This window comes from Solanum verrucosum, unplaced genomic scaffold (genome assembly GCF_900185275.1).
Source record: "Solanum verrucosum unplaced genomic scaffold, falcon-dt-bn FXZP01000247.1, whole genome shotgun sequence".
In the NCBI taxonomy this organism is placed as follows: Eukaryota; Viridiplantae; Streptophyta; class Magnoliopsida; order Solanales; family Solanaceae; genus Solanum; species Solanum verrucosum.
Window position 1 is genome coordinate 572,498 of NW_026020125.1, and position 15,972 is coordinate 588,469.

A 15,972-nucleotide genomic window follows, 5' to 3' on the forward strand; every position below is an offset into this window, starting at 1 on the left:
AAGTGAACATGGTTGTCCATTTTCATAGACTAATTTAATTTCATTCCAATACCTAACCCATTAAACACTTAATGAGCTATATAGTAGGTCATTATTTCATTTAGAAGGGGTAGTATATTTTTCCCAGCTTGAACATGTACACCAAATTGACTTGGTGTTAAAGCGGAGATATATTCAAAGGATGATTTTAAATTCACAACTATCTTTAATTCAAATTATATAGTTGATTGTTTTTTTATTAAAGAAATATATATAATCAAATATTCTACTAAACACTTTTACTATAACATTACTTTACACTAATTAACTTAAATTCAGGAATATCTCACTCCTAGATAAATTAAGTGATGCTTAAACTAATAGGACTTGGTCACACTAGCCTTTTGGGTCACTATTAACCCTAGCTAGTTCATCTAATAATATAAAGGTTCTTTTTTTTAAGGATATATTGGTCAAGAAATGCCACATCTAGAATATGTATAACGTCAAGAATGTTACTCCCTCCGTTTAAAAAATAGTGGCCTAGTTTGACTTGACACGAAATTTAAGAAAATAAAGAAGACTTTTGAATCTTGTGGTCCTAAATTAAAGTTATGTCAAATGTACAAAATTGCCCTTTAATCTTGTGGCTTTAAACATGCCACGTGGAAAGCTAAAATTAAAATGTTACAAAAAAAAAAGTCATTCTTTTTAAACAGACTAAAATGAAAATGATGTCATTTTTTTGAAACAGAGGGAGTATTTAGTAACCAAATTTTGCCTAACTTTGGATTTTAATACCATCATTACAGATTAGACTTGATGTATCTCAATATTTTTTTTTACCTTTCCATTATAATCTTTTAACTTATTTAGCCATCAGGATTACACATTATCCATCTACCTCAACACTGATGTCATTTTTTAATACTTCAAACATCATATATTTGCTATATTCAAGATATTAGTCAACCAATATGTATCCAACAAATGTCTCCTTATAAGTTAAGATACTCCCTGGAACTTGCCTAGATTTCTAGTGGGCTCCAATTGATGTGCACTATATTTTGCTTGTTACACTTCTCACATTTTTTGTTTAAAGAAATTATGTGTTTTGATTATTATATTTTTATTTATTAATTTTATATAATCATTAAAATATTAATGCCTCTTTAATAAATATTCTTTCTTTATTTCTCTGGCATAAAAAGAGAGTTAATCTAAATAATTATGATATAAAAATATGTGTATATAGTTTTCAATGAGTTTTTTTATATATGCTAATTAATCAATATTTATTACTATTATTTTGAATAATCTATTTTTAGTAAAAATGACAAGTAAAGTGGTTCGAATAGAATACTAAGTAAACTAAAAGGATCGTATGGAAACTTGCACCACAAAATGCAACAGATTTATTTATTAGTTATATGCACTAATAGAATAAGGAATTTTTATACTATTTCACCGGCTATGGTAGGTCATTATTTTATTTGTTTAAGTTAAAATATTAATTGTTATGAATAGTTGCATGTGACGAGGAGGTGTGAGAGGTTGATAATGGTCAATTTGAGGAGAGATACAGAAGTAGACTGAAGAAGTATTGGGAAGAGGTGATTAGACATGATATGATGCACTGCAACTTATCGAGGGCATGACAATAGATATGAAGATTTAGAAATCGAGGATTATAGTAGATAGTCAAACATTGTCTAGTTTTCATATTAGTATTATCATGACAAGTACTCCTCGTCTATCTTCTTCTTGGATTTTATTATTACCTCTTGTTCTGTTGGTTTAAGTTGTTGCAGTGCTTGTTGATACTTATTTTTTCTCTTTTTCAAAATGGAGTAATCCTATTGCTTTGATATTCTTTACTTGAATTGAAGATCTTTCGAAAACAATCTTTCTACCTTCACAACTTAAGGAGTAAGGTTTATATACACATCACCCTTCTCAGACCCCATTTATGTAATTACACTCAATAAGTTATGTTGATTAATTAATTTCACTTTATAGTATAATTAAAACCCTACTCCATATAGCTATTTAAATTGAAACAATCTTACACATCCTTAAACGCATATAAAGATCTAAAGTGAAAAGTGGTTATCAAATAAAGAAAAAAAAGGTCATGAGACCAATCATTGTCACATATTGACTTGTAAAGTATTCCCCTCACCGTTGTGAAGGGGTTAATTTGTCTAAACACGAGAGATTGATGATATTATGTGAATTGAAGTTTACACACACAATAAGCAACATTGAAAAGTCTATGCACGAAGTCTTCTTTCCCATGTCCCACTCTACTTGTTAGCATTATAAGCATAAATTTTGGAGTGACTAAACTAAGCAAATAAAGCTAAAAAGGGCCCTCAACAATGACATTCACTTAGCCACCAATCTTATAACCATTGTCCATGAACCTTCTTCGTACCTCGTAGGAACCTCACTAGGAAATTTAAGAGACCTTATTGCTTTGTAACATAATAAATGTACGAACGCGATGGGAGGGAATTCAGTTTATCATCATCCATGGATGCAAATAATTCTAGTGCAAACATGTTTGATGGGAGTTATACACCACTACTAGACTCACCTGATAGTGATGATTTCTCAAACAACTTGATTAGCTTTGAGCTTTCTGATATTTTCGAGATAGATAATTGGCCCGTTCAACAAGCTGATCCAACTCTTGTACCTCACTACTCAAATTATGCAGCAAATCAAGTGGTTAACAGCAGGAGTAGTACTACTTACCATGAGGAACCTAACAATAGTAAGCATTGCATCAACACTACTTTTTAGCATTATCTTATTCGTACGTAAGCAAACATGCATACATAAGGATATAGTTTTTCAAATTAACACGATTATGTTTCGTGCTAAATGTTTTTGGTTTTGCAAAAATAGATGTTGGCAACAGCAGCGAGAGGAGGGAAGTGAAGGACAAGGTTGCTTTCAGAACGTTGTCGCAAATTGAAATACTAGACGATGGATACAAGTGGAGAAAGTATGGAAAGAAGATGGTGAAAAATAGTCCAAATCCAAGGTAACATGATTGAACAAGAGTTTTGTTTACAGATTTCCTTATATACTCTTCTAGCCTTTAAACCATAAAGTGCCCAGAAGATTTGAACCTTATATCTCATGACAGCTTATTGTTATAACATTACTAAAAAATCACTATTTTTCCACTGAAAAATGTTCTGTGGTTATCCTGCACATATATTTTGATTGAATCGGTGTGAAAAAAAAAATACATAGTAAATATTTCATATGGAAAAATTAGTAAGCTTCCCAGTGAGAATCTGTTTCCAACCATGCATTTTTCCCAGTGAATTGGTTTGGTGGAAAAATCATGTTCTATAACACAAATTTTCCACAGATTTGCAGTGGATTAGTGTAATGTTTAGATTGTTGGAATAATCTTATGTGAATCAAATAAGCCTATATGTGCAGCAACTGTTTGGTTAAACAAGCTATACCTGAAAACAAAACAACTTGTATTTTAATAAGCTATCATAACAAAACAACTTAACCAAAGTTAGGATCGGTTATATGAATTTTGACTGTCCATGCCGTTCCATTTAAGTAAACAGGTCATTCAGTTACTTGATATTCTTTGCAACTCGATCTCAGTCAAGCAACCTAGATATATATATTCTAGGAAATTTACCACAAACATAATTTCATCAAAGAAGGGGCCATCTGCCAAACCAGGGGGACCACATTAATTATTAACTACTTAATTACCAAAAAAGAAGTGCTAATTCCACTTAAAAACGAATTAATGTCACATCAGAAGAAGATGAGGTGTAAACCTGAATTTGACAAATCATGGAAATCTTTCAAAAGAAAAGTTGATAGCTACTGTGGTAGGCAAACAAAAAAGTTGTGTGCTATTTTGCTCTATAGCAGCTTATGGAAACTTGTATGATAACTACTTATTATAACTCACATGAGCATGTTTTGTGTATGAACTTACAGGAATTACTATAGGTGCTCCGTGGAAGGTTGTCCGGTGAAGAAGAGAGTTGAACGAGACAAAGAGGATTCTCGGTATGTGATAACCACCTACGAGGGTGTCCACAACCATCAAGGTCCATCCCCGTTCTGATCGATGAAGAAGAGATCAGTTCAAAGTTACTATGAGTACTGTAGCTTAGCTAAATCAGGCCAGTAAATTGGATCTCCTAACCTGTTTCCAGCTTGACTGGAGTCAGATGGAGGCGTCTATCTGTAACTTAAAATGAAATCAATTAGAACATTTCAGTTGGCATGTACTCTTTTCCTGCTTCCAACAGGATTTATACTGTATAATGCTATATTCTAAAGAGTTTTATATAAGGTAAAGAAGCTAGAAATCACCAGCATTTTGAGAAAGTTGGTCTACAACATTGAAACAACAGCATGAGAGCACCAAAAACTTAATTAGTTATTGTTGAGAGCCCCAAACATCATGAATGTTAACTGTCAATCTATCATTACTAGAGAGAAATAGCTTAGAGATTATGCTATGCAATGAAACTATGTTCAGCTATTTTACATAAGCATGATTGAGCGATTAATCTCTTCCCTTCATATACAAAATGGGGAAAATATACAGTGCCTAGAAATAGGGTGTTATAACTTGATTTCCAACTGACTGAGATTTGGACAGCCTTCAGTTGGAAAAATAATATCAGCATTTCGTGTATGAGCATTTGATGCAGCCAACTTGGAATCTCTGGTATGAAAATCCGATGAAATGCTCCACAAAACATCTCTAGGCAGTATATTTCTCCTCAACTGCGAGGATGATCTTATGATGGCATTTGACTTGGAGAATGGACGTTTGCTTGTCCTCCCCGTGCCACTTGATAGCAACCACCGCGACCCAGCTTGTTGCTGACTTTTTGTGCCCCAAATTTGGTCATCATTAAGCCCATTATTAAAACCTGCAACATGAATTTCAGTGATCTTAAACTGAGAAACAGCCTGCCTATGGATTCCACCCTCACTTTCCCCAGCAATAATTTCTTCCTGAATGGATTGCTCCTTCGGATCATTTTCACTGCTTGAATTTCTTTCTGATGCTCTGCCGCATGTGTTTTGTTCAACAGGAGCATAGGACCTATCTAATTGAATCAGAATGAGCATGGAGATGCCAACCATCTCATAGTCACGCAGAGGATCTCTGAGTTGAACCCTCAGAGCTAACGTCAAGTTGTTACACAGTTCCGGCCTTTCTTCACCTGTTTCCAATCCTGAGCTATCTAAATCAACAGACTTAGCACAATGGGCTGCTAAGATTTTGGTAATTCTTTCCTTGGTCTCATCAGGATTATTACTGAAATCTCCAGCATCCAGCCTCAACCATTCATCTAGTGAAACAGACAGCTCCACTAAATCACCCTCATCATCATCACTTTCTTTACCACACCAATGTTTTGATGCACCAGCTGTATAAGAACTAAGAACTTCACTAAATTGAGGCCTAATGCTTGAAGGTGCTTCATTATCTGACAAGTTTGACTGGATTCTCAACCCCTCTATTGTAAGAGATTCTATCTTATCCATTGCCAAAGGAGCTAGATCCTCCATAAACACAAAACCTAAATCTACATTATCAATTATTGAGGTTGAATTGAGATGACCAGAACTCTGATGAAACAGCAGATCTTCACTGCCCTTCTTCATACCTAACAACCCATGCCAAAAAGTGAACCTGCCAAAAGAATCACAAGAACATAACATAAATAATCATCTTGGATGACAAATAAATAACAACTATAATAGAAAATTTATAGTTTTTTATCATGATCTTTAATTTACAAACCTCTCATCTCGTTCAAGTCTGGATCCGGCTTCCCAGGCTATTTCTTGTATATTCCTCCCAGTGATATCTTCTAAAGGCATCAGCTTATCTGCCTGAGCAGACATTTTGGAAATTCCACCAGATGCCCAGCCACTGAGTATTTCCATAACGCTACAAGTACCCATAGTAGCAGGGAGCACCACTGGACTAGCAAATTGCATGATCAATCTTGCACCATTCCTTGCATTCCGAAAAAGTTGAGGACTCATTGAACATAAGAAGCCCCCATTACGCGTGCACATTTTAGAACCTAGGCCCTCTCCAATAGGAGGAAATTTTAATGGTCTTTCAGGGGAAAGATAGATTGGACTTCCAAACCCACCAAAGCTGATGCGTGGTGAATTCTGGAATGCTTTCTCATTCAAACCCCAATCTTGCATTAAAGCCTCAGTTTCCAAGTTCTCTATCATTTTTGCATTCCTTTTACTCCTCAATGACTGGGTACCTCTCTTATGCTCCTTCTCAAAATCCTTAATAACTGATGACAGATCAAAGTCATCAGAACATGCAACTTTTCCATGAACACTTGAAGCAATGCCACTGAATTCCACTTGATTGTCTGTTGCATCAAAATCAAAACTTGAGTTTCCAGAAGAAAGGGTTCCCTTCTCAAACTGTCTCACAAGGCATTCTCTTGGCGAAACCAGACAGCTATCCGAACTCAAGTCAACTGAGGTCTGCTCAATGTTCAACATTTCCAGAAAATCATTTGCCACAGACTCTGTCACATCATCTAGGCTAAGTGATTTCACCCGCCTACTGGATTTATAGCTGGACTTCAGATTCATGTAGTTTTCTTGGTCAATGGAATCATACATTTCTACTGGTGAATCCAACTCTGCGGACTCAGCAGTCAACAGGTCAAGGAAAACCGACTCAAGCTCTTCAAACATTTCATCCTTGCATACATCACTCTCCTCATAATTGCTGCTTTTCATTGTATATTCTCCTTCGTAGACATCATTGCTTTCACACTTTTGCTTGTATTCACTTTTCTCATTACTTCTTTCCTCCAAAATGTATGCAACATCAGCAGTTTCTATTTGAGTATCATCACAATTTTCATAAGAACATACTTCTGGTTTCACCTGCTCTTTCGTAGAAGATTCTATGCCCAGCTCACTGACAGAAAACTCAATATGTTGATCATCTATGGTATTTTCAGCAGAAAACTGTGACAAAGCGCCAGAGTTGGGTTTTAAGGGCGCTAAGTATTCAAAAAAGAAATCCATATCATCCAATTTACCCAATTTTCCGTCCTCAAGTTTTTTATACAGAAAGCTAATAGAGCGAGAAAGTTCTGACTTTTGGTCTGATAAAACTTCATCAAAACTTCTTGCATCTTGGGACCTAGATGAAGAATGAGCCATACCAGCAGGCTCGCGGGGGACACTTCCAACCCGCCGAAGACTTCTATTAGCACTAGCCCCATCACGTTCTGACAAATGATCTATTGCAGCAGGTTTGATGCCTCGCACAAATGGGCTAGGTTCAATTGAGTTACTCCCTGATACAGTGAACCCGAAACTAACATTCAAAATTGCACCTTTAGCCTTTCCTGAAAGCTTGAAGCTGGTGGTCCATTTCCCTGAATTCCTTCTTCCCTCCTCTAACTCCTCCATGGTAATTGGAAGCAACCTCGTAAGATCAACACAATGTTTGCCAATATCAAGGGCTGGAGCTCCAATCACAGAAACATAAAGCAGGAAATATTTGGGCTCATACTTTGCTGAATGCTGGTGTCCGGTCCTACTTCCATATACAGAACTGGAATGCATCAAAGTCTCTTCAAACTCAGCTGTTCCCTGACAAATCTGAGCAGGGCGAGTACTCATCACTTCACCCTTACGTTTCCAATTTACACACAAAGAAAGGTCCTTGAAATTGACGGGCAATCCTTTTATGGAATGAACATGAAGAAAGAAACAACAACTGAACCGTCGATGGAGGATATGAGTCAGAACCTTTAATGGCTTCCAACTCCATATTGATGATTTCTTCTTATTATGCAGCATGTCATCAGCAATATTGGAACTGGATTTGGAGACATGGGTATCACCAACGGAATCATGCCCATTATCTGCTTGAAAAGTTAAAGCCTTCTGAGGGGTTTTATGTACATAAAGAGCTTTACTAATTTCTTCAATGTCACGCAACAATCGCCCACCATTCAGATCCCCACTATTGCTTTTCCAAGACATCTTCTTATTCACTGCCAGAACATAAATATCCAACCAAAAATCCAAAAAAAAAAAAAAGACCCTTATTGACCAGGAAAAAATATTACTTTATCTATTTTTATAATGGTGGTGTGAAATAATTTTTTTTTTTTTTTTTATAGATCTATCGATGCTGGTATTAACTCCACTTGGGGTCAACCCATCGAGATTCAAATCTAAAAAAAAAAGAAAAGAACGGATTAACTCTATATGGTGACGATAGCAAATCCACGATGCTAAAACAATACATAAGGAGACAGAGAAGTACATCGACTCATTTGTGCAGCTAATAAAAGTTTAGATGATTACCTGTGAATCGATCTATCACAGCCGAGTTGAGTTGATAAGCTTCATTAATGGTGGAGCAGCAAGCTGTTACATGAGGAAACGTAGTGCAACCATGAGAGCAAATTGACAAGCCACCAACAATGTTTGAGTAAAGCACCGAGGAAGATGACTTCCAGTCACTTTCCAAATTTGATGTATTGTTTTTTTTATTTTAGGCCAGGCCACTTTTGGGCCTGGTCTTGTACATAACCCATTTTAATAAAGGGCTTAATCCCCAACTTTAATTTTATTTTATTTTTTAAAAAAAAAATAACACCTTGACTATTCCACCTAGTATCTATTTCCTCCCAATAGCACAGGTACGAAGAAAGTTTATATTTTTACTTTTAAGGAAAACCAAAAACATAAAAATATACCAAAATATCAACTACGCCTCAGATGAACATAAGCAATTAGGCAAAGTGAAGAACTAAAATTGTCTTTATACTTTTATCTTCATTTCTTCAATTTATGAATACAACAGATCAATACTCTCAGTAATTTTCCACGTACTATCATGAAAAAAAAAGTACTCAGTAGAGCACGGAAGTTTCAACAACAAATATTTATACTTCTATTCAGAATATGGAAGTTTAACATGAAAATTATGGCCCACGTTTAATATTATTTTGGTTTAATAAATAATTGCTAAATCCTTAATTAAGGAAGTTATTTTGGATAACCCCATTTACCCACTTTGATGGAAAACAGGAATTAACCGCTCAGTCCTATCTCTGCCAATCAAACACATAAGGTAAAGAGAGAGAAAAAAGAAAACGGCTTTTGTCAAGAACAGAAGATCAAGTTTGAAACTTTTAGAGATGGTAGACATTCAATGAACATGTTATTCTTTAATTAGAATTACACTTCTTTATTTTACACGTATGTACTGCATTCTTGAGATTGTTTTTGTGAATACATTATGTGGGCTCAAAGTATATTTAAATTCATGAGAACATATGGTTATAGTTCAATGGTTTTGCTGGCAGTAAGCAATTTCCTTTGAACTATACGGCATGGATAAGTACGTATTATTTGTGCTTATGTGATTTACATGAAAAATATGTTGTAACTTCTTAAAAGAACAAAACTTCATTTGAAATTATATGGGAATCAATCATCTTTCTCATGTTGCTAAAGATTTCAAAAAGTTAAACTGGAATTGTTTCTATCAAGTTTGGAAACATTTCGTGATTGTGGTAGTTTAAGACAGTTTACAAATTCAAGTGTCATTAAGTGCGCAAACTGCCTGAATCCATAAGGTTGAAGTTTATGAAATCTGATAGTGTTCAATTATTTATTTGGAATTATATATGTGGGATTCATTAATCACCGAAGTGATCAAATCTTTATGAATAATTAATTCTAAAAATAATGATTAAACTTAAATTCAATTACACATTAATTTTGATGCTTATAACAGATATAAAACTTATGGTTTGACATTTATGGATTACCGAAAGGTTGATTGTTTGTTTTATAACCATTAAACATTAATGAGATAATTTAGATGTTCGTTAGTTTTATTTATTTATCCAAAGATAACAAATATTATTAATTAATGACGATTTAAAGATTATCGAATGATATTAAATTCACATTTAAGTATCATTATGTATAAAGTTGTATTTTAATGTTCCGCCCGAAAGAGGACATCAATATACAGTTTAAGAGTACATATACCATTTTTGAATCTGATAGTATCTTTAAACTCATTACTCAAAGTATTAAGGCAAATGTTCTATTTGCAGCATTTGCACTCTCCTTCCTCTTCTGTTACGACCTTTAATGGTCTTAACTTCTCAGATTGGTGCAAACATATCAAATTCTATCGGAGTTTTAGATTTTGATGTTACACTTTACATTGAGAAGTCAGTTGCTATTACTGAAACTAGTAGTGTTTAAGAAAGGTCTTATACTCTTATTATAAGCATTGGGATTGGTCTACCATATCAGATGTTATGCATGCGAGGAAGTCAATTAATTAAGTATTCGATAATATTTTTTAAGTAGATTTATGAATATTTAGGGAATGAATGTTGCGGGCAACATTAAGTCTACTCATCCCAAAATTAGAAATGCAAAAGAAATTATGAAAATTGTGGAAGAATGCTCCCAAAACTGTTGAAAAGTCTCTTGCCGGACACTAATGAGTACTTTGACTACCATGGAGTTTGATGGTTCACGTACCATGCATGAGCATGTCAGTGAACTGACAAACATAGCAACAAGACTTAAGTCTTTAGGAATGGAAGTGGATGCAAATTTTCTTGTACAATTCATCAGCAACTCATTACTGTCTGAGTATGACCCTTTTCAAATGAACTACAACACCATGAAAGACAAATGAAACGTGCATGAAATGCACAGAATGTTGGTTCTAGAGGAAACAAGACCGAAGAATTAAGGAATCCACTCCATTAGCCTTGTAAGCCATCAAGGAGTCGGAAGAAATGAAAGAAGCATGTTAAGGAAAAACGCAACAGTTTATAAGTCCTCCTCTCAAGTACATAAGAAGAAACACAAGAATGATACGTGTCGTTTCTGTGGAAAACTTGAACACCTTTAGAAAGATTGCCTGAAACATAAGACAGATGTCGAGAAGAAAGGTAAGCCTAGTGCTTTTACATGTCTCTAATCAAATTTAACTGAAATTCCTTATAATACTTGGTGGATTGACTTTGGTTGTATTGTTCATGTTTCTAAGACGATGCCGAGATTCCTTACAACACAATCAGTAAAGACAAATGAAAAATATGTATACATGGGGAATAGATTGAAGGCTCTCGTCGAAGCTATCGGGGCTTACCGTTTGATCCTTGATACTAGGTGTCACTTAGATTTACTTGAAACTTGTTATGTACCTTCTCATTTGAGAAATTTAGTTTCTTTGTCTAGGTTTTATAAATTAATTTCGATAATGGATGTTTTAGTTTGTTTAAGTATAACCATCTCATTGGTACTTGTATTCTTTGTGATAGCTTATACAAACTAAATCTTGATAGTCTATTTACTGAAACACTCTTAACTTTGCATCATAATGTTGGAAGTTGGAACCAAAGAAATTTAGTGAATGAACAATCTGCTTACTAGTGACATAAACGTGTAGGTCACATATACAAAGAAAGACTGAAAAGATTAGTTAAAAATGAAAATCTTCCATATTTGGATTTTACAAACCTTAATATTTGTGTGGATTGTATTAAAGAAAAACAAATAAAACATACAAAGAAAGGAGCCATAAGAAGCACACGTCTTCTTGAAAAAATTCTACACATTGATTTATGTGATCCCTTTGATGTCTCATCTTTCAGTAAGGAAATCTTTTTATCACTTTTATTGACAATTTTTCACATTATGGATATGTATTTATTGCATGAAAAGTCTCAAGCAATAAATACCTTAGAGGCAATTATTAATGAGGTTAAAAGAAAACTAGGCAAAAAAGTGAAAATAATCAAGACAGATAGATAGAGGTTGTGAGTATTATGGAAGATATGATGAAGCTGCCTGATCCATTTGGAAAATTCCTCAAAAAGCATGACATATGTGCTCTATACACATGTATGGCACACCACAACAAAGTGGTGTAGCAAGAAGGCGTAATCAAACATTAATGGATATGGTTAGGAGTATGTTTCTGTAATTCTCTTTACCACTTTCATTGTGTATGTAGACTTTAAGGACAATCGTTTACATGCTAAAAAGGGTTTCTAGTAAAGCAATTTCAAAAGACACCTTTTGAACTATGGATGGATAGGAAACCTAGTTTGAGGCACCCGCATGTTTGGGATTGACTGACAGAAGTTAGAGTTTATAATCTGTGAAAAGAAATGGATTCAAGAATAATAAGTGGTTTCGTCATTAGTTATCTATAAAAAAAAGGTATAGCTTTAATTGTCCTAATCATAGTACGAGAATGGTTGAAACTGAAAATGTTAGGTTCATTGAGAATGGTGAAGTTAGTGGGAGTGGAGAACCACATAAAGTGGAAATTAACGAAGTTTGGGGGCAAATTCATCTACCTTGACTTTCTTCTAAATTTGTTGCTCCTCAAGTTGTTTTACAACCTAACAATCAACCAGAACAACAAATTAATGCTCCTGCTAATCACAATGAAGTCATAATTGATGAACATGTGGTAGATGTACCACAAAAAGTAGCATAAAGAAAATCTCAAAGACAAAGGAGAGCTGCTATTTCTGATGACTATTTGGTATATCTACAGGAGTTGGAAATTGACAATAATCCAGTTTCATTTTCACAAACCATTGAAATTACTAATTTTGATAAATGATAAATTCTTATGAAAGATGAGTTGAAATCTATGGAACAAAGTAAGTTTGAAACGTTGTTGAGTTACCATATGACTCCAAAAGAGTTGGATGTACATGGGTCTTTAAGACCAAACACGACTCAATTGGCAACATCAAATGTCACAAGGCCAAACTTGTTGCCAAAGGTTTCACTTAGAAATATGACATTGACTATAAAGAGACATGTTCACCTGTCTTTAGAAAAGATCCACTCAAAATTATAATGGCTTTAGTAGCTCATTATGACTTAGAGCTACATCAAATGGATGCGAAAATCGTCTTTCTAAATGAGAATTTAGAGGTTGGAGTTTATATGGATCAACCAAAAGGGTTTTCCATTAATGGTAAGAAACACATGTTATGTAAACTTCAGAAGTCAATATACAGACTTTTTTTTTGAGAAAAGTAACAATTAGTCTATATTTATCCAAAGGTATAAATACTACCTCAAAAGTGTAGTTCCCCTCCAAAACTGTTGTAATTACATAGGATCCTATGACTACCAAGTTACAACCAGTCTATAGTTGTGCTGATTACTTCTGAGCTATCTAAGACTATTAGTTTACACCAAAAATAATACAGAGCTAAACAATTAAGCTTAAATCTTTGTATGTTGCTCTGCTTTCCTTCAAAACATCGTCGGTTCCTCTCTAGCCATACTATCCACCATATACATGATGGGTCAATCTTCCATCTCTCCTCCTTTCTTCCTGCATTTCCATCCCTATTCCAACACTTCAAAACCTCTTTGATCCTTCTTGGTTTCACCCATTTGATCTCTCTCATATTGGTGAACATTTGCCACAACTGGTTTGTCCATTTGTAGTGTAAGAAGAGATGGTTGACTGTCTCTCCTTGCTCTTCACACAAAAAACACTGTGAAACCTCTTTTGTTCAAATTCTCATGTGTCAAAACTGCCTCCTTAGCTAACAACCAAGTAAAACAGTTTACTTTATAGGGTATCTTAGTTTTCCATATCATCTTCCAAGGCCATTCTACTTTCTCAATGCCCACTGTGTTGAGATCTTCATATGATGAGTTAACAGTTAAACACCCTTTGCTCCCCACATTCCATACCAGTGAATCCTCTTTCTCAGACAATACTTAAACAAGATTTCTGGCAATGGTATCTTAAGTTTAATGAAACTATTGTCATCTTTGAATTTAAGGAAAACATTGTTGATCAGTGTATATATCTTATGGTGAGGGGAGTAAGTTTATGATGTTAGCCTGGTAAGTTGATGACATCTTGCTTGCTACTAATGATCTTGGTTTATTGCATGATACCAAGAAATTTCGCTCAAACAACTTTGAATCGAAAGATATGGTAGAGACATCCTATGTAATTGGGATAAAAATATTTCTATTTTGGATAGATCACAAGGATTGTTGGGGTTGTCTTAGAAAGCCTATATGAATGAAGTGTCAGAGAGATTTAGAATGGAAAAATGTTAATCAAGTCCCGTTTCAATTCAAAAAGGAGATAAATCTTATAACACACGTGTTTTAGTTTTATGTCCCAAGTTTAAAATTATTTTGGTTTGGTAAATAATAGCTAAATTCTAATTTAATTAAGGAAGTTATTTTGGATAACCCCATTAACCCACTTCAATGGAAAGTGGGAATTAACCACTCCATCTCTGCCATTCTGAAATAGTAGCAAAGAAAGAAATAAAGAATACTGTTTCGATTCGAGTCAAGAATACTACGGCCGATTCTGGTATGTGTTTCTTGACTGAATTTCTTAAATGTAAGATTGTGAAAATTATATAGTTCCACCTTCCTGAATAATTGATAGGATTTCATGATAGATTCCTTGTATATACAATCTGTAATTGATGAAATTCCTTACATAGCATCGATAATTATGTAAAAACAAAGAAGTAAATTTGTTCTAAGTTTAATTTTTATATTCTACAATTTATTTCCACAACAAAATCAAATAGCTAATTCAACAACAAAGTTTCAATTTCAGTGATAGTAAATAAATCCAACTAATAACACAAATAAAAAAGGGTTGAATCTAAAGAGAGAGAAAAAAGACTTACAGTAGTGAGATCCAACATAGAAGAGCAAGAGAAGATTGGAGATGAGTTGACCGCTGATTTTAGCTAAAGCTTTCTGGGTTGCCCGATTGATGATGCTACCCTCTGCTACTTTTTTTTATTATTATTTTTTATCTTCTTTGCTGTTTTCTTTCTTACTGGATATCGTGTTCCTTTGAGTTCGTCTGCAATTTCTCTGGCAGCGCCATACTTTTCACACGGTCAACAACGCCACCTCTGCCTACTCAATTTTGTTTTCCCTTCTCATTTGGAAGACCATAAGGAAATACTCAATGCCAAACGTGACGTAAAATATTTTTTTTGTTTTATTACAAGAATATATATATATATGTATATATATTTTTTTTTATTTTTTTTGGTAAAACACTTTAATTATGCTTTAAATGCCCATTTTGACAATTTTCAAATAAGTTAAATACCATCTTAATGGGTGATGTGGCACTTGGCAAGTGAGTGCATTCAATTCTTCTAAAAGTACGTGAAGAAATTAGAAAAAAGAGAATTATAAAATTATACATATAACATTTTTTTATTGGCCATTATTTAATTTATTTTTTTTTTGATATATTAACTTTGTGATTTCTCCTAATTAAATATGTTACACCACATAAAACAGATTAATATTGACATCAACCGGGAGAAATACTTTTCTAACATTTTATTAATTTGTATTTTTTTTAACTTAATAGATCTAAAAAAATATTTTATTTTATTCAATTTACTAGAGGACGATCTCTTTTCGTTAAAAAAAAGAAGAGAAAATACACCAAATTCCTTATGAACTTGGCAACAAAATCTATTTTAACACTTTAATTACATAAGCATTATGTCTCCCTTAATAACTTTGAAATGTATTATATACCACCAGATTATAATACCACTCTTATCTACCACATTATAGTCATGTAAGCGCCACAACATATTTATGTCAGCACCATGTTATTAACTTTTTTTTTAAAAAAAATTAATTAAAAATACATTTTTAAAATCAAAATTTAAAATGTGGACCCATTTTTATTCCCCTCCCTCCTCCTTCCTTCTTCTTCGTCATTTCTAGGCTCTAGCGCTTCATTGCTCTTTTTTTCCCCTCTTCACCATTCAATTTAAATCCCCCCATTCCCCTCAAATCTGCCTTGTGGGAAAATGATTTTTTTAGAAATTATTTTTGTCTTGACAACTTAAATAAAAAATGAAGTTATTTAAG

General features: G+C 33.9%; 4 protein-coding genes across 5 annotated transcripts in view; 2 read left to right on the top strand and 2 right to left on the bottom strand.

Moving 5' to 3' along the window:
• Nucleotides 1–15,972, bottom strand: part of LOC125825796 (mechanosensitive ion channel protein 10-like) — a 676,215-nt gene that overhangs the window by 469,230 nt on the left and 191,013 nt on the right. The gene's annotated exons all lie outside the window — the stretch shown is intronic.
• Nucleotides 1–15,972, top strand: part of LOC125825812 ((S)-coclaurine N-methyltransferase-like) — a 345,716-nt gene that overhangs the window by 213,494 nt on the left and 116,250 nt on the right. The gene's annotated exons all lie outside the window — the stretch shown is intronic.
• Nucleotides 2,448–4,306, top strand: LOC125825820 (probable WRKY transcription factor 51). Its single transcript, XM_049505114.1, has 3 exons — nucleotides 2,448–2,758; nucleotides 2,893–3,031; nucleotides 3,970–4,306. The coding sequence occupies exons 1-3, from the start codon at nucleotides 2,473–2,475 to the stop codon at nucleotides 4,097–4,099; spliced, it is 555 nt and encodes a 184-aa protein (XP_049361071.1). The 5' UTR covers nucleotides 2,448–2,472; the 3' UTR covers nucleotides 4,100–4,306.
• Nucleotides 4,380–14,840, bottom strand: LOC125825794 (protein PLASTID MOVEMENT IMPAIRED 1-RELATED 2). Of its 2 annotated transcripts, none has more exons than XM_049505080.1 (3): nucleotides 14,751–14,840; nucleotides 5,801–8,051; nucleotides 4,380–5,689 (listed from the first exon to the last, which is right to left on the bottom strand). In XM_049505080.1, exons 2-3 carry the CDS (start codon nucleotides 8,038–8,040, stop codon nucleotides 4,606–4,608), a joined length of 3,324 nt encoding a protein of 1,107 aa, XP_049361037.1. In that variant the 5' UTR covers nucleotides 8,041–8,051; nucleotides 14,751–14,840; the 3' UTR covers nucleotides 4,380–4,605. The 2 variants fall into 2 exon arrangements, with proteins under 2 accessions (XP_049361037.1, XP_049361036.1); XM_049505079.1 differs by lacking the exon at nucleotides 14,751–14,840 and adding an exon at nucleotides 8,368–8,477.

Bases quoted from the DNA above. Each gene is read 5' to 3' on its own strand.
- LOC125825820 (XM_049505114.1), top strand. From the start codon at position 2,473: ATGTACGAACGCGATGGGAGGGAATTCAGTTTATCATCATCCATGGAT. The intron at 2,759-2,892 runs GTAAGCATTGCA...TTGCAAAAATAG, and splicing joins CCATGAGGAACCTAACAATA to ATGTTGGCAACAGCAGCGAG. The intron at 3,032-3,969 runs GTAACATGATTG...ATGAACTTACAG, and splicing joins AAAAATAGTCCAAATCCAAG to GAATTACTATAGGTGCTCCG.
- LOC125825794 (XM_049505080.1), bottom strand. From the start codon at position 8,040: ATGTCTTGGAAAAGCAATAGTGGGGATCTGAATGGTGGGCGATTGTTG. The intron at 5,690-5,800 runs GTTTGTAAATTA...TTCTTTTGGCAG, and splicing joins AGACTTGAACGAGATGAGAG to GTTCACTTTTTGGCATGGGT.